The sequence below is a fragment of the Salvelinus fontinalis genome, chromosome 19 (assembly GCF_029448725.1).
Source record: "Salvelinus fontinalis isolate EN_2023a chromosome 19, ASM2944872v1, whole genome shotgun sequence".
Classification (NCBI taxonomy): Eukaryota; Metazoa; Chordata; class Actinopteri; order Salmoniformes; family Salmonidae; genus Salvelinus; species Salvelinus fontinalis.
Genome location: NC_074683.1, coordinates 11,954,094 through 11,975,951, shown reverse-complemented (window position 1 = coordinate 11,975,951; position 21,858 = coordinate 11,954,094). Strand labels below are relative to the sequence as shown.

Below are 21,858 nucleotides of genomic sequence, written 5' to 3'. Positions count from 1 at the left end.
CGAACGCACCCCTGATCTCCTCATAAAGTTTTCCAATTCATGACATATGGGGGCGCTGTTCAATTACTTTTGAAGACGTTGCTTTGTTGAGACTTTGTACTGTAACCTACAGCGTATGGTCGGTTTACCCCTGAAAATTGTTTTACGTCGTGGAAGAATGATATTCTGATTGACACAGGTTCGTGTATTCACTATTGAACACAGATGTGAAGTCATATGTTATAATTGCTGCTTTGATACGTTTACTTGACCTATAACTCACAAGCAGTTTACAGCAGCATTTGAACTAGCTTCTTATTTAGCCACCTAGCTAAATAAGTGACTTACGCTAAGTAGCCTACTCTGGCACGGTTGTTTAAATGAAAGCGGTTATTCTCGCTGCGGGATATGGAACAAGGTTGCAGAGAGATGTTGATAACGACACGAGCAGAAGATTCAAACATCTGGCTGGCATTGCCAAGCCACTACTTCCTGTGGGGCACTGTGCCTTGATATCTCACTGGGTCCAAGCTTTGAATACCACTGGATGCGTGGACACCGTCTTTGTCATTGTAAGTATCAAAGTACATTAAGAGTATTTTATGTGAATTATTTTACTCCACATGTAACTGTACCTGGCCAACATTTTGAACATTCATCAGTTCATTAGAAAGTAAAACCCAATAAATATTTTAAGAATTTCGAAATACCTAAATTCGTGTTTAAGGACTGATGTGTGGTGATAATGTCAACGATGACTATCTTTTTACCTTAACAGACCAATGCCCTCCACCACAAAGCATTTGAGGAGTGGGCCCTGGACTTCCCTAATGTCAAAGTGCTAAGTGACGGAACAAAGAGCAATGAGGTTCGTCAGCTTGCATGATTTTCCCTGGGATAGTGTTGTGTCATGTTGATCCATGTGCATTGTCCAGGTCAAATATGAATTATACATTTGACAATTTTTATTCCACAAGGACCGTCTTGGTGCTGTCGCCTGTCTTCAGCTAACAGTCAAGCACTTCAAGATCGAAGACCATGTAATAGTTATCGGAGGGTATGTTTGAAAAAGCTTCTTCGCTTGACTCGATGTAGAAAACATTTACTGACTTATACTGACAGGCTCTTCTCCACACAGAGACACTTTGTTCAAGGAAGATTTCAGTCTCATTAAAGTTAAAGATAAGTTTTCTGACCTGCAAGCAATGTGTGAAGACAGCAGTCTGGTTCTTTCCTACCAATGTACAGATGAGGGTGAGTGAAATGTCAGATTGTGTACTTTTGAAGTTGTCATGCTAGCTGTAGCCCCAAAGAACTCAAGAAAATATATTTTGTATCTCTATCCTGTTTTTTACACTAAAACCTTTCAAATGCTGCACTAATCACACGACTTGTTTAAAGCACATCCAGTTGGATAACATTTGTGAGCGATTATCATTACATACTGAGTATACCAAACACCTTCCTAATGAGTTGTATTTCTGTATTTGCTCCCATAGAGACACAGAAGTATGGTATTTTGGAAGTCGATGAAGACCTTCGGGTGCTCTGTATGAAGGAGAAACCTCTTCCATCTGAGACAAAATCAAGGAGAGCAGTATGTGCATACTAACACTTTTCTGTCCCTCCCTAGAATATATACCCAACCTCTTAAGACTTTTCTTGCTTTGGAATGTTTATAAATTGCAACATTAAACACAGCAGATAAACCTTTTGTTTTTAAGGGCTCAAACTAGGAGCAAGTTATCTATTTGCTGATAAGCGCAAGAAGTATTCGACTTGCTACTAAACCTCCCAGTTTCCCACCGTGTCTACATATTCGCCTATTGATGGTGTATGCTTTTTTGCAGTGTCCATGTTTCTACTTGTTTTCCAAGAAAATCCTTCATCTATTGGATGCCTTTCTTGATGAAAATAAGGTAAACAGTAATTTCCTTCATTTGTGCTGGTAATCCATCACTTGATATTAATCTAAACTAAAGCAGCTCTTTTTTCAAAGGAAGCACCAATCGAAGAAAAGGACGCACCTGGAAACTTTTTGTCGTGGCTCATTTCAAGGTACTAATTCAAAATTGATGATCAACATTCACGGCTGCAAAAACAATGCATTCTCTCAGTACACTTTTCCTTTTCCCACCACAGAAAGCCTGTGTATATTCATCAGATTTCTGGCCGTTTTGATGTGGGAAACCTGCCCTCCTATGTTGAATGTGACCGGTACTTCAGAGAAAATCTTCAAGATGTGAAGTCTTACATGATGTAGCGTGCACAGAGCCATGTTTCAGATTGGCAATGTGAAGAAAATTGTAACTTTATTTGTGCCTTGAATATTACAAGAACAAATTTGGAAAATATTCAAATTATATTACAATCAAAATGTGTTTGTATATTTATCAGAAAATAAAACATGTCTGTTCATATTGTGGCTCACTGTGACCCTAATTAAGAGGATGACTTAGTTGCTTTATGTCAATACAGTGTAAAAAAAAACATTCCTGATTAAATGTTGTGCTGATCTAAGGGGTGAGGAGTCTCTTGCACTTGTCTGAGGCCTTCTCGTGGCTGTTTTCCATCTTTGCAATGCGGGAACCAAACTGCATGGCTCTCTTAGGCAGTAGAGCAGATGCCCCCAGACCCAGTTTCTTGGCAGCCAGCCTCAGCAGCAGTTTCTCCCCTACACCTCGGGGCAGGGACAGATCTGCCTTATCAGACACTGGCAGGGCATTCAGGAAACACACCACATCCTCGTCCAAATAGGGAAACCTATACAAGGCCAACAAAAACATCCAGCATATCACAATTAATTCAAATACACAAAAGTATGTGGACACACCTTTCAAATGAGTGTATTTGGCTATATCAGCCACACCCGTTGCATAAAATCGAGCACGCGGCCGTGCAATCTCCATAGACAAATATTGGCAGAATGGCCTTACTGAAGAGCTTAGTGACTTTCAATGTGGCACCGTCATAAGATGCCACATTTCCAACAAATCAGTTGGTCAAATTTCTGTCCTGCTCGAGCTGCCCCGTTCAACTAAGTGCTGTTATTGTGAAGTGGAAACGTCTAGGAGCAACAACGGCTCCACCGCAAAGTGGTAGGCCACACAAGCTCACGGAACAGGACCGGCGTGTGCTTTAGCGCATAAAAATCATGCCCTTGGTTGCAACACTCACTACCGAGTTCCAAGCTGCCTCTGATAGCACCTTCAGCACAAGAACTGTTTGTCTGGAGCTTCATGAAATGGGTTTCCATGGTTTCCAAGCCTAAGATCACCATGCACAATGTCAAGCGTCAGCTGGAGTGGTGTAAAGCGTCGGCATTCGAATCTGGAGCAGCACCATCTGGCAGTCCAACGGACAAATCTGGGTTTGGCGGATGCCAGGAGACTGCTACCTTCCGAATGCATAGTGCCAACTGTAAAGTTTGTTGAAGGATGAATAATGGTCTGGGGCTGTTTTTCATGGTTCAGGCTAGGCCCCTTAGTTCCAGTGAATGGAAATCTTAACGCTACAGCATACAATTACATTCTAGACGATTCTGTGCTTCCAACTTTGTGGAAACAGTTTGGGGAAGGCCCTTTGCTATTTCGACATGCACAAAGCGAGATCCATACAGAAATGGTTTGTTGAGATCGTGTGGAAGAACTTAACTGGCCTGCACAGAGCCCTGACCTCAACCCCAGCGAACACCTTCGGGATGAATTGGAATGCCGACTGCGAGCCAGGCCTAATCGCCCAACATCAGTGCCCGACCTTACTAATGTTCTTGTGGCTGAATGGAAGCAAGACCCCGTAGCAATGTTCCAACATCTAGTGGAAAACCTTCCCAGAAGAGTGGAGGCTGTTATAGCAGCAAAGGGGGGGACCAACTCCATATTAATGCCCATGATTTTGGAATGAGATGTTTGACGAGCAGGTGTCCACATACTTTGTCATGTAGTGTATTTTTGGTACTGGAAAATCTGCTTGCTTCTTATGACTGAGACTTGCCTAGCCTCCTTCCCGTGGTCCCCTATGATTCTGTCATCTCGACCCAGATTCCTTGTGGAGATTCTGCCCAGCTCCATGGCCAGCTCTTGGACCAGACCCTCTTGCCCAGAGGTCTTGAAGCGGACTCGGTGTCTGGAGTACCCTGCCAGCTGCTCATCCGCTCCAATACCGGTCAAAATTACCTGCCGTCACAGAGCAGTGGAACAGACAATTTACTTGAAAGGTTGTTAATTGGGTCTGATTTATACCACTGCAAAGCTAAACATTTTCAACAAAAAAAAGTTAGAATATGAAACAGACTTTTAACAACTTGTAAATGGCATGTTCCTTATTATTTTACCCATTTGATACTCTACTGTACCTTGGCAGATGATGTGAACCCCCTCTCTTCGTTGCCTTCTGTAAGGAAGCCGGTTCCTCTCGCCGCAAACCACACAGCACATCCAATGCTGTCATCCAGCACGGTATCCAATGGGTGCACCAGGTGACAGATGTGCTCCTGGCGCATTTTCTGCAGCTCTTCCCGAGAAACGTTGATTTCAACAAAATTCCATCTTCTCTCTGGGTTCAAGTCCTGAAGCTCTTGCAGACCTGCTCTACCAGTGATCCTGTCTGGAACGCCGAAGGGGTTATACACATTGGAATCAGGAACGTCAGTTTTAGAATCCATTGGCTTTGTTTTGTGCTTTTTGCTTTTTTTGGTAGACGCCTTCACAATTTTTGGTTCCTGCAGTTTGAATGCCACATTCAGAAGGTCGATTGGTTGGTGGTTTGGGATGTGGCGGTCGGCCAGGGCAGCCAGAACCATGGAATCAATTCCTCCTGAGAAAAGAATTGCAATTGCTGCCTTGTCATTGGTCAGTGGTGATGTCATCTGTGTATCAAAGGGAAGACACTGCACACGCCTCCGTACTGCCTCACTGAGAACATCAATGAGACGATTTACCACAGGCTCTCTCACACCAGACTTTAGCAACACCTCCAGGTCTTCAACTGAGGACTGTGAGCTTGGATCATGTTCCATCTCCAACAACTGAGGGATTGACATGTTCAGTGGGCAAACTGGAGACGTGAGGGAGAGACCTGAATTGTTCATCATTGCTGAGGTGTAACTTGGTATACCCTCCCACTTAGATTCATGACTAACAGACGATAGATTCTCGCCTGCGTGAACCCATGGATAAACCTCAAAGGTCAAACAGCCAGACTCTGCAAACGCCCTCAGATCAATCCTGTAAACACCAACTGCTGGAACCTCTTGCCACTGTGGTGGTCGGTCAGAGCCAGGGAGACAGGCAGCCACAGACGTCAGAGTCAAAGACTTCTCCTCAGCATCATATTGCCAAAGCAGGCTTCGCCGGCCAAAGAAGTCTCTCCCAAACCAAAGATAGTGTCCGGCCTGTTGGTAATAAGTGAAAGCCCAGGGTCCTCGGACATTGCCGAGGACAGACAGGATCTCTGTAGGGCTGTGGCAGGCTGCGAGGTGGTGGGAAAGAACATCAGTGTCATTCTCTTCTGGTCTCAATAACAGTCCTCCAAAAACCTCTCCATTCCACATCAATACATTGCTGTTACGGTCTTGTGCTGGCTGAGGGGCAAGGCAACCTCTCATGTGAAGTACGTGAGCAGAGAACAGACACTGGTAGTGGGGATTTGAAGCTGTTTTGGTGATGTTGCAACTCGAGTTAGGCCCTCTTTTCCTTAGGTTTTCATGCACACTCTTCTCCAGCACAAGCTGGGAGGGGGACAAGCTCAATACACAGCAAATACCACACATATTTATAGCTAGTAAGGCCTTATTTGTAGTTCCGTCCCGGATTGAGTAGATTCTACATATCCTTCTTCATGCTGTCGAGTTCCTCTGAGGGAAGAGAAGTTCACATGTAGTGTATCTCACATAAAAATGGTTAAGAGAAAACAAAACTTGTACACAAAATTGGTATTCTTACTTTTGCATGAAGCAAGAGTCTGCCCTCTGTCTGCCAAGAAGAATATGTTACTGTTGGGCTGTTGAACATAGACCCTCTGAAAGGAATATGCATCAAGATTAGTATTACCTTCACAGGAACATCACATCTTAAAGAAATTAAAGAGCTAGGTTTTCCATTTTATTAACCACTTCTTACCCTGTTTTTCTTCAGATTGGAGAGCTCATCAAACACAATTTTCTGTTCCTTGATCTGCAGAAACATGACTTTAAGTGAGAAAAAAACATAGATAATATAGAAATGAGTTCAGTTCAGAGAACTTTCATGAAAAGGCCTTTCCAGGGAGTTTTTCCTAGCCACTGTGCTTCTACACCTGCATTGCTTGCTGTTTGGGGTTTTAGGCTGGGTTTCTATACAGCACTTTGAGATATCAGCTGATGTAAGAAGGGCTATATAAATAAATTTGAACAGTGTTTGTAGGCCTATGTACCACATGTACCTGTCCTGATTAATGCAAGTTCAATTTCTCTCTGTTGCAGCTTGGTGGGGGGCCCAGGAGCTTTTCTCTGTGCACCATGTACCTGTATAAGCTGCCCACATCAGTGTGAATATCTACCATAACAATAGTCATGCATTTGTAACAAGAACAGTGAGTGTTGTGTTTGTATATCCTTATTTTGCAAAATGTAAATGTTTATCTGATCTGGACTACATTTTAATTAAAATAATTTTCTAGGATGACTAACAGCCATCATTATCAATGACCACCATCCACATGCACTCCACCACCACTTTTCTAATGAACACTTCTCTTCAATCAGCATATTGTACATGGATCAGCAAAATGTTCTATGTATTTATGATTAACATTCCCTTTTGTCAATAACAGCTTCTACAGATCATGGCAACATGCTTGACTGAAAATCTTTAAAAACATGTACAGTGGGGCAAAAAAGTATTTAGTCAGCCACCAATTGTGCAAGTTCTCCCACTTAAAAAGATGAGGCCTGTAATTTTCATCATAGGTACACTTCCACCATGACAGACAAAATGAGAAAAAAAATCCAGAAAATCACATTGTAGGATTTTTAATGAATTTATTTGCAAATTATGGTGGAAAATAACTATTTGGTCAATAACAAAAGTTTCTCAATACTTTGTTATATACCCTTTGTTGGCAATGACAGAGGTCAAACGTTTTCTGTAAGTCTTCACAAGGTTTTCACACATTGTTGCTGGTATTTTGGCCCATTCCTCCATGCAGATCTCCTCTAGAGCAGTGATGTTTTGGGGCTGTTGCTGGGCAACACGGACTTTCAACTCCCTCCAAAGATTTTCTATGGGGTTGAGATCTGGAGACTGGCTAGGCCACTCCAGGACCTTGAAATGCTTCTTACGAAGCCACTCCGTTGCCCGGGCGGTGTGTTTATATTTTGGTTTCATCTGACCATATGACAGTCTCCCAATCTTCTTCTGGATCATCCAAATGCTCTCTAGCAAACTTCAGACGGGCCTGGACATGTACTGGCTTAAGCAGGGGGACACGCCTGGCACTGCAGGATTTGAGTCCCTGGCGGCATAGTGTGTTACTGATGGTAGGCTTTGTTACTTTGGTCCCAGCTCTCTGCAGGTCATTCACTAGGTCCCCCCGTGTGGTTCTGAGATTTTTGTTCACCGTTCTTGTGATCATTTTGACCCCACGGGGTGAGATCTTGCGTGGAGCCCCAGATCGAGGGAGATTATCAGTGGTCTTGTATGTCTTCCATTTCCTAATAATTGCTCCCACAGTTGATTTCTTCAAACCAAGCTGCTTACCTATTGCAGATTCAGTCTTCCCAGCCTGGTGCAGGTCCACAATTTTGTTTCTGGTGTCCTTTGACAGCTCTTTGGTCTTGGCCATAGTGGAGTTTGGAGTGTGACTGTTTGAGGTTGTGGACAGGTGTCTTTTATACTGATAACAAGTTCAAAGAGGTGCCATTAATACAGGTAACAAGTGGAGGACAGAGGAGCCTCTTAAAGAAGTTACAGGTCTGTGAGAGCCAGAAATATTGCTTGTTTGTAGGTGACCAAATACTTATTTTCCACCATAATTTGCAACTAAATGAATTAAAAATCCTACAATGTGATTTTCTGGGGTTTTTTCTCATTTTGTCTGTCATAGTTGAAGTGTACCTATGATGAAAATTACAGGCCTCATCTTTTTAAGTGGGAGAACTTGCACAATTGGTGGCTGACTAAATACTTTTTTGCCCCACTGTATATAGTCTTTATGGAGGTTATGGGGGTTATTCTGTTGCCCATCAGATTTAATTTATTATGGCAATATGTCAAAGTTCTCAATTAGGAAGACGGTACTGTTCAAAAAGCATGTTTATGCCTGTTCACAGGACTCTACAAATGTTATGTTGAACAAGCATCACGGATGAAGGACGGGTAGGAAAACACCACCAAATCATCCAATGTTTGCTTCATGGACAATTGTTGGCATCTTTGAAAATAAATACAGAATACATGTTGTTTCTAATGACTTGTTATGCTAAATGTGAGTATTTAGCAGGTCTATGGTTTTGGAATGTTTTAAATATACACAGCTGAAGTTGGAGGTTTTACATACACTTAAAAATTCCCCGTCTTAGGTCAGTTAGGCTCAACACTTCATTTTAAGAATGTGAAATGTGAGAATAATAGTAGAGAGAATAATTTATTTCAGCTTTTATTTCATTCATCACATTCCCAGTGGGTCAGAAGTTTGCATACACTCAATTAGTATTTGGTAGCATTGCCTTTAAATTGTTTTACTTGGGTCAAACGTTTCAGGTAGCCTTCCACAAGCTTCCAAAGAAATTGGGTGATTTTTGGCCCATTCCTCCTGACAGAGCTGGTGTAACTGAGTCAGGTTTGTATGCCTCCTTGCTCGCACATGCTTTTTCAGTTCTGCCCACAAATTTTCTATGGGATTGAGGTCAGGGCTTTGTGATGGCCACTCCAATACCTTGACATTGTTGTCCTTAAGTCATTTTGCCATAACTTTGGAAGTATGCTTGGGGTCAATGTCCATTTGGAAGACCCATTTGCGACCAAGCTTTAACTTCCTGACTGATGTCTTGAGCTGTTGCTTCAATATATCCACATAATTTCTCCCCCTCATGATGCAATCTATTTTGTGAAGTGCACCAGTCCCTCCTGCAGCAAAGCACCCCCACAACATGATGCTGCCACCCCCGTGCTTCATGGTCGGGATGGTGTTCTTCGGCTTACAAGCGTCCCCCTTTTTTCTCCAAACATAACGATGGTCATTATGGCCTAACAGTTCTATTTTTGTTTCATCAGACCAGAGGACATTTGTCCAAAAAGTACGACCTTTGTCCCCATGTGCAGTTGCAAACCGTAGTCTGGCTTTTTTATGGCGGTTTTGGAGCAGTGGCTTCTTCCTTGCTGAGCGGCCTTTCAGGTTATGTCGATATAGGACTCGTTTTACTGTGGATATAGATACTTTTGTACCGGTTTCCTCCAGCATCTTCACAAGGTCCTTTGCTGTTGTCTGGGATTGATTTGCACTTTTCGCATCAAAGTACGTTCATCTCTAGGAGACAGAACGCGTCTCCTTCCTGAGCGGTATGACGGCTGTGTGGTCCCATGGTGTTTATACTTGCGTACTATTGTTAGTACAGATGAACGTGGTACCTTCAGGTGTTTGGAAATTGCTCCCAAGAATGAGCCAGACTTGTGGAAGTCTACATTGTTTGGGCTGATTTCTTTTGATTTTCCCATGATGTCAAGCAAAGAGGCACTGAGTTTGAAGGTAGGCCTTGAAATACATCCACAGGTACACCTCCAATTGACTCAAATTATGTCAATTAGCCTATCAGAAGCTTCTAAAGCCATGACATTTCCTGGAATTTTCCAAGCCATTTAAAGGCACAGTCAATTTAGTGTATGTAAACTTCTGACCCACTGGAATTGTGATTCAGTGAATTATAACTGAATCTGTCTGTAAACAATTGTTGGAAAAATTACTTGTGTCATGCACAAAGTAGATGTCCTAACCAACTTGCCAAAACTATAGTTTGTTAACAAGAAATTTGTGGAGTGGTTGAAAAACGAGCTTTAATGACTCCAACCTAAGTGTATGTAAACTTCCGACTTTAACTGTATAAACTCAGCAAAAAAGAAACATCCCTTTTTCAAGACCCTGTCTTTAAAAGATAATTCATAAAAATCCAAATAACTTCACAGATCTTAATTGTAATGGGTTTAAACACTGTTTCCCATGCTTGTTCAATGAACCATAAACAATTAATGAACATGCACCTGTGGAACAGTAGTTAAGACACTAATAGCTTACAGACGGTAGGCAATTAAGGTCACAGTTATGAAAACTTAGGACACTAAAGAGTCCTTTCTATTGACTCTGAAAAACACCAAAAGAAAGATGCCCTGGGTCCATGCTCATCTGCGTGAACGTGCCTTAGGCATGCTGCAAGGAGGCATGAGGACTGCAGATGTGGCCAGGGAAATAACTTGCAATGTCCGTACTGTGAGACGTCTAAGACAGCGCTACAGGGAGACAGGATGGACAGCTGATTGTCCTCACAGTGGCAGACCACGTGTAACAACACCTGCACAGGATCGGTACATCTGAACATCACACCTGCGGGACAGGTACAGGATGGCAACAACAACTGCCCGAGTTACACCAGGAACGCACAATCCCTCCATCAGTGCTCAGACTGTCCGCAATAGACTGAGAGAGGCTGGACTGAGGGCTTGTAGGCTGGTTGTAAGGCCTAGGCACGTCGCCTATGGACACAAACTCACCGTCGCTGGACCAGACAGGACTGGCAAAAAGTGATCTTCACTGACGAGTCGCGGTTTTGTCTCACCAGGGGTGATGGTCAGATTCGCATTTATCGTCGAAGGAATGAGCGTTACACCGAGGCCTGTACTCTGGAGCGGGATCGATTTGGAGGTGGAGGTTCCGTCATGGTCTTGGGCTGTGTGTCACAGCATCATCGAACTGAGGTTGTTGTCATTGCAGGCAATCTCAACGCTGTGCATTACAGGGAAGACATCCTCCTCCCTCATGTGGTACCCTTCCTGACATGACCATGCCACCAGCCATACTGCTCATTCTGTACTTGATTTCCTGCAAGACAGGAATGTCAGTGTTCTGCCATGGCCAACGAAGAGCCCAGATCTCAATCCCATTGAGCACGTCTGGGACCTGTTGGATCGGAGGGTGAGGGCTAGGGCAATTCCCTCCAGAAATGTCCGGGAACTTGCAGGTGCCTTGGTGGAAGAGTGGGGTAACGTCTCACAGCAATTACTGGCAAATCTGGTGCAGTCCATGAGGAGGAGATGCACTGCAGTACTTAATGCAGCTGGTGGCCACACCAGATACTGACTGTTACTTTTGATTTTGCCCCCCCCCCCCCCCCATTTGTTCAGGGACACATTATTCCATTTCTGTTAGTCACATGTCTGTGGAACTTGTTCAGTTTATGTCTCAGTTGTGGAATCTTATGTTCATACAAATATTTACACACACATTATATTATTTTGTTGCTTTTTTAAATGTTTGCTAAAATTCTAAAAATCTACTTTGTAGATGCTGAAACAGCCTTATTAGTTTTGAGCTAGATTATGATCTGTAAACGAAATTAACACTTTCTAATATTTGTTTTTGCTGTCTTTTGAAGAAGTGAATTGGGAAATATGGAATATATTGGAAGGGAGAATTAGTGAGTGACTTCATGGATGTATAAACGGAGCGCATCCGTAAATGACATTGACAACGGCAGGGAATAAGCTGGTAAATGTAGAGCGTGTCAATGACAAAAAAATGGTTCAGAGAAATAACATTACTTAGGATAAAATTAGATAACGTTACATATAGCTTAACAATAATTTAACAACATAAGTACTTCGACCGATTTCTCTGTAAAAAAACGTTAGATCCAGTCTATGACATTAGCCAGAAGGCTCTGATGTTAGCAACCAGTCAAGTCTATGGAAGAGGCTCGCTAGCTAGCATCAGCTTTGTAGTGGTTATAACTACTACTATGTTGAAACACTCGTTTTAAAATGTCCTTACATTTCTCACAAGCGCAGTATTGTAGCTTTTAAACTATGTGAATATAAATGTAGTAATTCTGACGAATTTAAACCATATTTAACCAGATATCCTCCCTGTTGGTTAATGCCTGACGCACCGGAAACGGCTCCCCCAGTAAGAGGGCTTGGAAAGTTCGAGCGTGTAACGTGTATTGAGGTAATTGAAAGTTTAGATGGAGTATTTGGCTGACAGAAACTCAGATTCTGACTAATTTAGCTGCCTATCTGCTCATTTCTCACACCAACAATCTGGCATTATCTAACGTTACCTTTTTGTTTAATTCCTCCTTCAGCGTAGACTCTCCCTCAGCAATGTTTTCGTTCTCTTGCTGGTTCTTTGCAGACATTTTGATAAGGTAACACACAGCGAAGATAATATCTTATTTATTACCTAGCTAGCACTAGCAGACGAAAAACATTGTACAAGCAAGAGACGTCAACGAGGACTGAGTACTTTTATATATCATGGCGGTCCGCAAACAACCGTTTAAGGTGCATGCCGCCACCTACTGTGTTGGAGTGTGCGATCAATCATGTTATGCCTAATTTTGTACTACTACGAAAATAAAATGTAAAAAAACAAATAAAACTTCTACCCACCTGGGCGGTTGATGTCTTCGATTATCTGTTTTGCCTTTCTGTGACATCACTTGCTGTAGGTGTCCTGGAAGGCAGGCAGTGTGCCCCTGACAGGATGCTCTCAATTGTGCATCTGTAAAAGTTTCTGAGGACCTTAGTGGCCAAGCCAAATTTCTTCAGCCCCCTAAGGCTCCCATGAATGGAACGGTATCAAACATATGGAAACCAAGTTTGGCTCCATTCCAGCCATTACAATGAGCCTGTCCTCCTATAGCTCCTCCCATCAGCCTCCACTGATGCTGAAACAATCCACCCTTAGAATTATTCATCATGTCAATAACCATTTCGACATTAACATCTGTTACCCCCAATAATTATTTTGCCATATCCACTATGACCTTCAATCTGGCATTTCTGCTTTCCACATGTTGATAACCTTACCAATGAAAGCTATGGAGTTAACTTTATTCACTATCAAAGTGTCCTCTGACACAGCACATTCATGATCTCAAGATTTCTGAACAGGTCTCGAAAAACATGCCAGGACCAGCAGAAGCACCAACCCCAACAGTAGGTCCACTTAGCACAGGAGCAGCCATGGAAGCGCCATCAGTCCGCACTGTAGTTCCACCAATGTGTCTTACAGCCTGTGCATATGATACGTCATGACTGATTCTATATCTCTGACCCTCTCTCTGTGCCTGGCATCCACCAAATGCTGCACTATAGCCCCCCCCCCCCCCCCAATTACAACACTTAACCTTCACATTGCTCCCACATTCACCATAATCATGTTGTGGAGGACACTTGGCACATCTTTTCTTTCCTTTACACTGAACATTTACCATTCTTTGGCATTTAAAACACCACACTGGGGATTGGAGAAATTCTCTGACAATGAAACTAAAGAATCATATCTGTACTTTTCCAGGCAAAACCTTCTCAAACCTCAGCAGCTCTGATAAACTTTCACTTCTTTGACACTCTTTCCTACTGATCAACCCTTTGGCCTCAATCTTACAGAATCCCCCTGCCGAGGGTGCTGTAGGACTAATTTCCAGCGCGTGCTGTTGTTTATGTCTGGCTGGAGCTGCAGTGTCTGACTCTCACCCATCCTCACCCTTTCTCCCACTCACTATAGAGATTGATATCTCCTCCAGATCATGGCTTCTTTCAATCGGACAAGCCACGTGTCTCACCCCTGTGCACGCCCTGATTGGCCAGCCACCCTGACCCATGCTCTCCAAGGAAGTAATATTGCCCGTACCTGAACGGTATTATTCCAGTCTTTAAGTAGACATATGTGCATGGAATGTGTGACTATAAAGTAGACCAGCCAGAGGTAGGCCTGATCACCGACAATGATGAGACAGCCTATAGGGAGGAGGTCAGAGACCTGGCAGTGTAGTGCCAGGACAACAACCTCTCCCTCAGTGTGAGCAAGACAAAGGAGCTGATCGTGGACTATAGGAAAATGAGGGCCGAACAGGCCCCCATTAACATCGATGGGGCTAAAGTGGAGCGGGTTGAGAGTGAAGTTCCTTGGTGTCCACATCACCAACAAAAACTATTATGGTCCAAACACACCAAGACAGTTGTGAAGAGGGCACGACAACACATTTTCCCACTCAGGAGACTGAAAAGATTTGGCATCGGTCCCCAGATCCTCAAAAAGTTCTACAGCTGCACCATCGAGAGCATCCTGACCGGTTGCATCACTGCCTGGTATGGCAACTGCTCAGCATTTGACCGTAAGGCGCTACAGAAGGTAGTGCGTACAGCCCAGTACATCACTGGGGCCAAGCTTCCTGACATCGAAACGCTCCACTTCAGCCAAATCGATGTTAATGGGGGCCTGTTCCCCAAGAACACAGTGGCCTCCATCATTCTTAAATGGAAGAAGTTTGGAACCACCAAGACTATTCCTAGAGCTGGCCGCCCGGCCAAACTGTCGGGGGAGAAGGGCCTTCGTCAGGGAGGTGACCAGCAACCCGATGGTCACTGACAGAGCTCCAGAGTTACTCAGTGGAGATGGGATAACCTTCCAGAAGGACAACCATCACTGCAGCACTCCACCAATCGGGCCTTTATGGTAGAGTGGCTGGACGGAAGCCACTCCTCAGTAAAAGGCAAATGACAGCCCACTTGTAGTTTGCCAAAAGGCACCTAAAGGACTCTTAGACCATGAGAAACAAGATTCTCTGGTCCGATGAAACCAAGATTGAACCGTCTGGCCTGAATGCCAAGCGTCACGTCTGGAGGAAACCTAGCACTATCCCTATAGTGATGAATGGTGGTGGCAGCATCATGCTGTGGGGATGTTTTTCAGCGGCAGGGACTAGGAGTCTAGTCAGGATCGAGGCAAAAATGAACGGAGCAAAGAACAGAGCGATCCTTGATTAAAACCTGCTCCAGAGTGCTCAGGACCTCAGACTGGGGCGAAGGTTCACTTTCCAACAGGACAACAATCCTAAGCAACAGCCAAGTCAATGCAGGATTGGCTTCGGGACAAGTCTCTGAATGTCCTTGAGTGGCCCAGCCAGAGCCCGGACTTGAACCCAATCAAACATCTCTGGAGAGACCTGAAAATAGCAACACTCCCCATTCAACCTGACAGAGCTTGATGATCTCCAGAGAAGAAAGGGAGAAACCCCCGCAAATACAGTTGTGCCAAGCTTGTAGCATCATACCCAGGAATAATTTAGGCTGTAATCGCTGCCATATGTGCTTCAACAAAGTACTGAGTAAAGGGTCTGAATACTTCTGTAAATGTGATTTTCAGTTTTTCTTTTTAATACATTTGCAAAAATGTTTAAAATAATGTTTTTTGTCATTATGGGGTATTGTGTGTAGATTGATGAGGGGGAAAAACTACTTAATCCATTTTAGAAAAAGGCTGTAACGTAACAAAATGTGGAAAAAGTCAAGGGGCATGAATACTTTCCGAATGCACTGTATATACCCATGTTCATCCTCTCCTTTGTGTGATTAAAGTTCCTGTGTGTGTTAATACTTGGGCTGCTTTATTCCTCTTTGACCTGCGGCGGTGTCAGTAAGTCACAAACCAGTAAAATAAGTAGAGCCGGGTCGCTCTCTTTCACAATCACTCTGACTCCCTTCACATTTTCTTTAATATCATCTATGGACATATGGTGCCAACGGAGATGGCAGCATCGCGACTAGCTCTTAGGAAACTTTGCAGTATTTTGTTTTTTTTATGTACTAGGCTCTCCAGAAGGTGGTACGGTCTGTTTACATAATGTTAATGTTTACATATCTGGCATTACTCATCTCATATGTATATACTGTTTTCTATACTATTCTACTGTATCTTAGTCCGTTCCGTTCTGACATTGCTCATCCATATGTAAACTCAGCAAAAAAAAGAAATGTCCTCTCACAGTCAACTGCGTCTATTTTCAGCAAACTTAACATGTGCAAATATTTGTATGAACATAACAAGATTCAACAACTAAGACATAAACTGAACAAGTTCCAAAGACATGTGACTAACAGAAATGGAATAATGTGTCCCTGAACAAAGGGGGGTCAAAATCCAAAGTAACAGTCAATATCTGGTGTGGCCACCAGCTGCATTAAGTACTGCAGTGCATCTCCTCCTCGTGGACTGCACAAGATTTGCCAGTTCTTGCTGTGAGATGTTACCCCACTCTTCCACCTGCAAGTTCCCGGACATTTCTGGGGGGAATGGCCCTAGCCCTCCCTGCCTTACAACAGGCCTACAAGCCCTCAGTTCAGCCTCTCTCAGCCTATTGCGGACAGTCTGAGCACTGATGGAGGGATTGTGCGTTCCTGGTGTAACTCGGGCAGTTGTTGTTGCCATCCTGTACCTGTCCCGCAGGTGTGATGTTCGTATGTACCGATCCTGTGCAGGTGTTGTTACATGTGGTAACAATCAGCTGTCCGTTCTGTCTCCTGTAGCTCTGTCTTAGGTGTCTGCAGTCCTCATGCCTCCTTGCAGCATGCCTAAGGCACATTCACGCAGATGAGCAGGGGTCCTGGGCATCTTTCTTTTGGTGTTTTCAGTCATTAGAAAGGCCTCTTTAGTGTCCTAAGTTTTCATAACTGTGACCTTAATTGCCTACCGTCTGTAAGCTGTTTGTGTCTTAACGACCACATGTGCATGTTCATTAATTGTTTATGGTTCATTGAACAAGCATGGGAAACAGTGTTTAAACCCATTACAATGAAGATCTGTGAAGCTATTTGGATTTTTACAAATTATTTTTTAAAGACAGGGTCCTGAAAAAGGGATGTTTCTTTTTTTGCTGAGTTTATATAGTCTTAATTCATTCCTACTTAGATGTGTGTGTATTGGGTACATGTTCTGTAATTTGTCAGATATTACTTGTTAGATAATACTGCATTGTCGGAGCTAGAAGCACAAGCATTTTGCTACACACAATTAAATAACATCTGCTAATCACGTGTATGTGACCAATAAAATTTGATTTGATTTGAGATATTGGGACCCCAGTGATGACTCCCCTCAACCTAGCATCAGGGACATGGCTTTTAATCTTCTTCCCATTAAGCTTCCCATTTTGGGCTCCCGAGTGGCGCAGCAGTCTAAGGCACTGCATCTCAGTGCTAGAGGCGTCACTACAGACCCTGGATCGATTCCAGGCTGTATCACAACTGGCCATGATTGGGAGTCCCATAGGGCGGACGAACAATTGGCCCAGCGTTGTCTGGGTTTGGCAGTAATTGTAAATAAGAACTTGTTCTTAACTGGCTTGCCTAGTTAAATAAAGGTTAAATAAATAAAATAAAAAAGCTTTTCCATTTGCAGAATCTTCCCTTGCTGAGCTTGGCTACCACAAAGTATTAATAATCTACTATTTCCAATGAACCGGGCTAGTTTGACTTCACCTATCTCTTCCTCTACGGCTTAGTTAGTTGGATAAGGTGTAAATGAGATCCTGTGGTCTCACCAAACACCATCACCACTTTCCACTCCGACACATTATTACTCTTGCTTTGTACCTTGACCCTCTTTATGCTTTCTTTACTAGACACTCCATTGCTTTCAGTATCTTATTCCTGTCTTTCCACTACAGACCATTCAGGTCCTTGATCTTAATCCTCCTGCTCCATATCATCAGAACTGACACCCATATTGTTCACATTCCAACACAGCTCGTTTCTCCAACCTTTCCTCCATTTCGTCGACACTGGAGAACTGATGACGTTGCACACATGGGAACTTAAAGGCCCAGTGCAGCACTATTCTTTATTGAAATAAGAATGTTTATTTAATTTACCTAGCTAATAAAGTAGTGATGAAAAGATTAGAGGGTTTGCGTTCCAGATTTAAAAGGTATCCACTCACTGATCCCTATCTAGATACTGTATGTGGCCTGTGGAGCGGACACTTAGTTTTTATAAAAACTTAATTTTACATGATGTTGGAGCTCCAGTCCGCCCACACTAAAGATTCATATTTTCTCGAACATCTACCAGGTTTCAATAGCGGGAATATTTCAGTATTATATTCAATATCAATATTCATATTTATCCAGAGTCCTGGGAAATACCGCCAAAATCATGCTGATTTAAAGCATTTAAAACCAACATATGGTCACTTGTATACTGACTACATTAGCATTAAATTGATTGTGAGTTAATAGACGTGACAGATTTAAAACTGCACAGGTTGTCCTTTCATAAGTGGGTGAATGAGTTGTTGAATATAAAGTATGGAAACATCTGGTATTATTTACATTTGAAGTGAACTATCCCTTTAATCCTGTCATGGCACATGACTTGCTGCCCTTAGATAGTACCAAGTTGGAGATCTACCCCTATAATCCACTAGGCTACCTCTTGAATGTACAGCCATGATTGTTGAGTCAAGGACTTTGAAACCATATCTACAGCTGCAACTGCTTATTTAACCCCTAATTCACCTTCCCCTTTCAACAACTACATTGCTTGCAAAAGAGGAGATATATTGTGATCTCATCATACCATGACTTAGTTCAAAGTCAACTTGTGTAAAAAGCCCCTTCATATATGTGGTTCGCTATTATTTGCTGTGCTGCTTACTCTAAAATGGCTGACGATTGTGGTTGTTTGCTCTGCCATTACTTGCAAGAAATTTTGATTTTGATCTACATGCAACGGCATGAGAGGTCAAGCACACAATCCCCGCTCTCAGCTGCCAGAAATGTGACAAACACTCTGGATTCACTTCTCTGTTGCCAGATGAACAGTTTTCTTTATCGATCAGAAACACCTGTCAACACTACGACAACGGGTGGGTCTAATCCTGAATGCTGATTCGTTAAAACCGTATTCCAGCCAGTGTCTATTCCACAAGATAAATCTATGACCTTAAAATGCCTATTTACTCTGTTCCATCTGATGGCGCAACTCACTATCTCATCAGCCCAGTCAGGCAATTTATAAACTTGATCTCCACTATAAAAAGCATCTAGACATTCTCACATTTCTTTTAGACTAACATTTCGTTTTCAACAGTGGATAGTTGTATAAACCTTGCTGTCTCTCCGACATTTGCAACATTGTTTCAATATACAAATTCGATCTCTGGCTGTCACATTGTAATGAACTTTAACATATACGCAGGAAGTCAGGAAGCAGGTGCAGAAAGTGAGTTTAATAATAACCATGACGATAATACAAAAACAAGAGAAGCTTACTGAACGTAACCAAAACCAATACTGCCTGAATACTGAGGGGTGGTGATGAAGTCCAGGTGTGTTTAACGATGGGGAAAAGGTGTGCTCAATGTGGGTTGCCAGGACCGGTGTTAGTAGAACGGTGACGTTGAGCGCCAGAGTGGGAGTAGACGTGATATGAACGTGTTGGGAGTCGGAATGATACAGACAGACAGGCAGGCAGTTTTCCTCAGCAAGTCGAAATTCCGAATCAGCATAATGTAATGGATATACTGTATACAAAGAAATATCAATAGAAAAAGGTCAAACGAAACGAAGTGCTACTAGTTTGCAGTCTTTCCAGCTTGAGTTTGAAGTGATTGTGTGAGCTGTGTTGTTGGCTAGCTCCTGAGCAACAGTGTCGAGAGAGCACATTTTCTATGCCAGGTGAAATCGCGCATCAATAGCTCATTGTTATGGATGTATCCAAATAAATTTCACTAGAAAAGCGCTTAAACAAATTCAAATGCAGATACTTTGTTATTATTCTGGCTGCACTGGTTGACATGACTGTAAGTTAGCCATAGTTGGCTAGCTAGCTAGCAAGCAAGAGATAAGAACATTGCCAGCCACTATCGCAATAGAACACTTAGAACAAACGACTGGATACAGAACAAAAAGACTTAACGACTGCCGCGTTTCTGGCAACTGAACCTTTAGAACGAACGACCAGCCGGCTTGGGTCTCATCCCTAGATTTGTGTTCAGACTATATCTTGTGGAAGGATTAAATACCACAGGGCGACCCAATTCTTAGAAATAAGAATTTGTTTTTAACTGACTTCCCTAGTTACATAAAGGTTTTATTTAAAAAAGATATATTTTTAAATAGTATGAATAAATTCATACAAATATATTTTTTCATGAAAATATGTAAATCACTATTTGAATATGTTGGTAACGTGTATAAAAGTGATCATCCCTTGAAGCAGGTATCTAGAGGATACCCGTGCCAATATACACCAGCATGATCCAGCATCTCAGCATGATCCCTGTCAAAAACTGTGGGCTACAGAGAAAAATAGAACAGTGCAATTTGAGGCCATATGGCATAGTTAAGTGATAATGCCGGAGAAGCCGGTGTGACTGGTTGTGGTGAGAACATGTGGGTCTGAACAAGTGTGAAGTCATTGATGTTTGTTGAAATTTGTGTGTCTGTTTGTCTTTTGTTTATGTATGTAGGGCTGGGCGATATGGCCTAAAAATCAGACTGCAACTTTTTTTTAACTTATGGGCAATGATCACGGATCTGGCTTTCAAGTCTGTCTATGAAAATGCAATTTTTGTTACAAATTTAACCTGAACCATGCACAATGCATATCCACTAATAGTGGCAAACTTCTTGTAGCAGGCATTATAGAAAATTAGCACAGGTCTCATGAACAATCTCTCAAGCACAAGCCCATGTGCTAGTGAGTAGCCAGCTTACCTTTATATTTAAATTCTAGCCAACTTGGATCTATTTGCTTTCTAAAAAATGTAGAACAGTTGAATGGTTATGAACAAACCCTCCTGTCGGTCTCCATCTGTTGAACATAGCCTGTTCACTTTGTTAAGATATTGAAATCCAGTGGCCCACCTGGATAAGAAGATGCTTATTTCTCAGAATGAGTTGCCAGGGGTCTGCTCTGTTCTACATTTGGGGAGTTGATACATAAAGATACCGTTAGAAAGGTTAAGTTCTCGTCTACTACAGTAAAATAATGTTTCTGCGTTTCGGTGACCATATGACCGATTCTGTTGGACCAAACCTCAAATGCAAATAGCGAGTTTAAACTGGTTGTCAGAGAAGAAAAAGTTATCTTTGGTGGTTTTTGTTGTGAGTGGGAGGGTCTTGGTGTCTGTGTGTGAATGGGATGGTGCACACTGCATACAGCACAGAAGGAGCGAAGGAGCCCTATATGTATGGTTGTTATTGATTAAAAAATAATAATCATACAACAACAAAAAGAAACCCGTCAAATGTTTACCCCTCTCTTTCCTGGAAGATGTCCTGTATTAGATGTTATGATGCCTTGTCTCTAACTCTGATATCCTCAATCAAACCAAATTAAATGTGGAGTAGTTGTAAACATGTTAAAATGCAACTTCTGTAAAAAATTTTAAAAAACGGGGGGGAAACCTGTAAGCCTCAGTTCAGCAACTCAAAAAAGGGGGAAGGATATATGCTTAATCAATACACAAGTATATATTTTTAAACCTGCATATTTAGTTGATATTGCCTGCTAACATGAATTTCTTTTAACTCGGGAAATTGTGTCACTTCTCTTGCGTTCTGTGCAACAGTCAGGGTATATGCAGCAGTTTGGGCTGCCTGGCTCGTTGCGAACTAATTTGCCAGAACTTTACGTAATTATGACATAATATTGAAGATTGTGCAATGTAACAGCAATATTTAGACTTATGGATGCCACCCATTAGATAAAATACGTAACGGTTCTGTATTTCCCTGAAAGAATAAACGTTTTGTTTTTGAAATGATAGTTTCTGGATTTGACCATATTAATGACCCAAGGCTCGTATTTCTGTGTGTTATTATATTGTAACTAAGTCTATGATTTG

At 42.4% G+C, this 21,858-nt stretch overlaps 3 protein-coding genes across 3 annotated transcripts; 1 reads left to right on the top strand and 2 right to left on the bottom strand.

The window, feature by feature from the left end:
- Positions 1-18: 18 nt before the first annotated feature.
- On the top strand, positions 19-2,399 carry zgc:136439 (uncharacterized protein LOC678627 homolog). Its single transcript, XM_055870791.1, has 8 exons — positions 19-551; positions 758-847; positions 957-1,036; positions 1,118-1,233; positions 1,479-1,576; positions 1,830-1,898; positions 1,979-2,037; positions 2,122-2,399. Exons 1-8 carry the CDS (start codon positions 360-362, stop codon positions 2,240-2,242), a joined length of 825 nt encoding a protein of 274 aa, XP_055726766.1. The 5' UTR covers positions 19-359; the 3' UTR covers positions 2,243-2,399.
- Positions 2,275-5,749, bottom strand: asnsd1 (asparagine synthetase domain containing 1). Its single transcript, XM_055870788.1, has 3 exons — positions 4,334-5,749; positions 3,973-4,154; positions 2,275-2,742 (listed from the first exon to the last, which is right to left on the bottom strand). Exons 1-3 carry the CDS (start codon positions 5,747-5,749, stop codon positions 2,496-2,498), a joined length of 1,845 nt encoding a protein of 614 aa, XP_055726763.1. The 3' UTR covers positions 2,275-2,495.
- On the bottom strand, positions 5,743-12,495 carry LOC129816375 (ASNSD1 upstream open reading frame protein-like). The gene is made up of 4 exons (XM_055870796.1): positions 12,284-12,495; positions 6,099-6,152; positions 5,922-5,997; positions 5,743-5,833 (listed from the first exon to the last, which is right to left on the bottom strand). The coding sequence occupies exons 1-4, from the start codon at positions 12,359-12,361 to the stop codon at positions 5,802-5,804; spliced, it is 240 nt and encodes a 79-aa protein (XP_055726771.1). The 5' UTR covers positions 12,362-12,495; the 3' UTR covers positions 5,743-5,801.
- Between the last annotated feature and the right edge of the window lie 9,363 nt (positions 12,496-21,858).

Coding starts and splice junctions, on each gene's coding strand:
- zgc:136439 (XM_055870791.1), top strand. CDS start 360: ATGAAAGCGGTTATTCTCGCTGCGGGATATGGAACAAGGTTGCAGAGA. Junction 1,577..1,829: donor AGACAAAATCAAGGAGAGCA/GTATGTGCATAC, acceptor GCTTTTTTGCAG/TGTCCATGTTTCTACTTGTT. Junction 1,899..1,978: donor CCTTTCTTGATGAAAATAAG/GTAAACAGTAAT, acceptor CTTTTTTCAAAG/GAAGCACCAATCGAAGAAAA.
- asnsd1 (XM_055870788.1), bottom strand. CDS start 5,749: ATGTGTGGTATTTGCTGTGTATTGAGCTTGTCCCCCTCCCAGCTTGTG. Junction 4,155..4,333: donor GGTTCACATCATCTGCCAAG/GTACAGTAGAGT, acceptor CTGTGACGGCAG/GTAATTTTGACCGGTATTGG. Junction 2,743..3,972: donor GACCACGGGAAGGAGGCTAG/GCAAGTCTCAGT, acceptor GGCCTTGTATAG/GTTTCCCTATTTGGACGAGG.
- LOC129816375 (XM_055870796.1), bottom strand. CDS start 12,361: ATGTCTGCAAAGAACCAGCAAGAGAACGAAAACATTGCTGAGGGAGAG. Junction 6,153..12,283: donor AGGAGGAATTAAACAAAAAG/GTAACGTTAGAT, acceptor ATGTTTCTGCAG/ATCAAGGAACAGAAAATTGT. Junction 5,998..6,098: donor CCAATCTGAAGAAAAACAGG/GTAAGAAGTGGT, acceptor TATTCCTTTCAG/AGGGTCTATGTTCAACAGCC.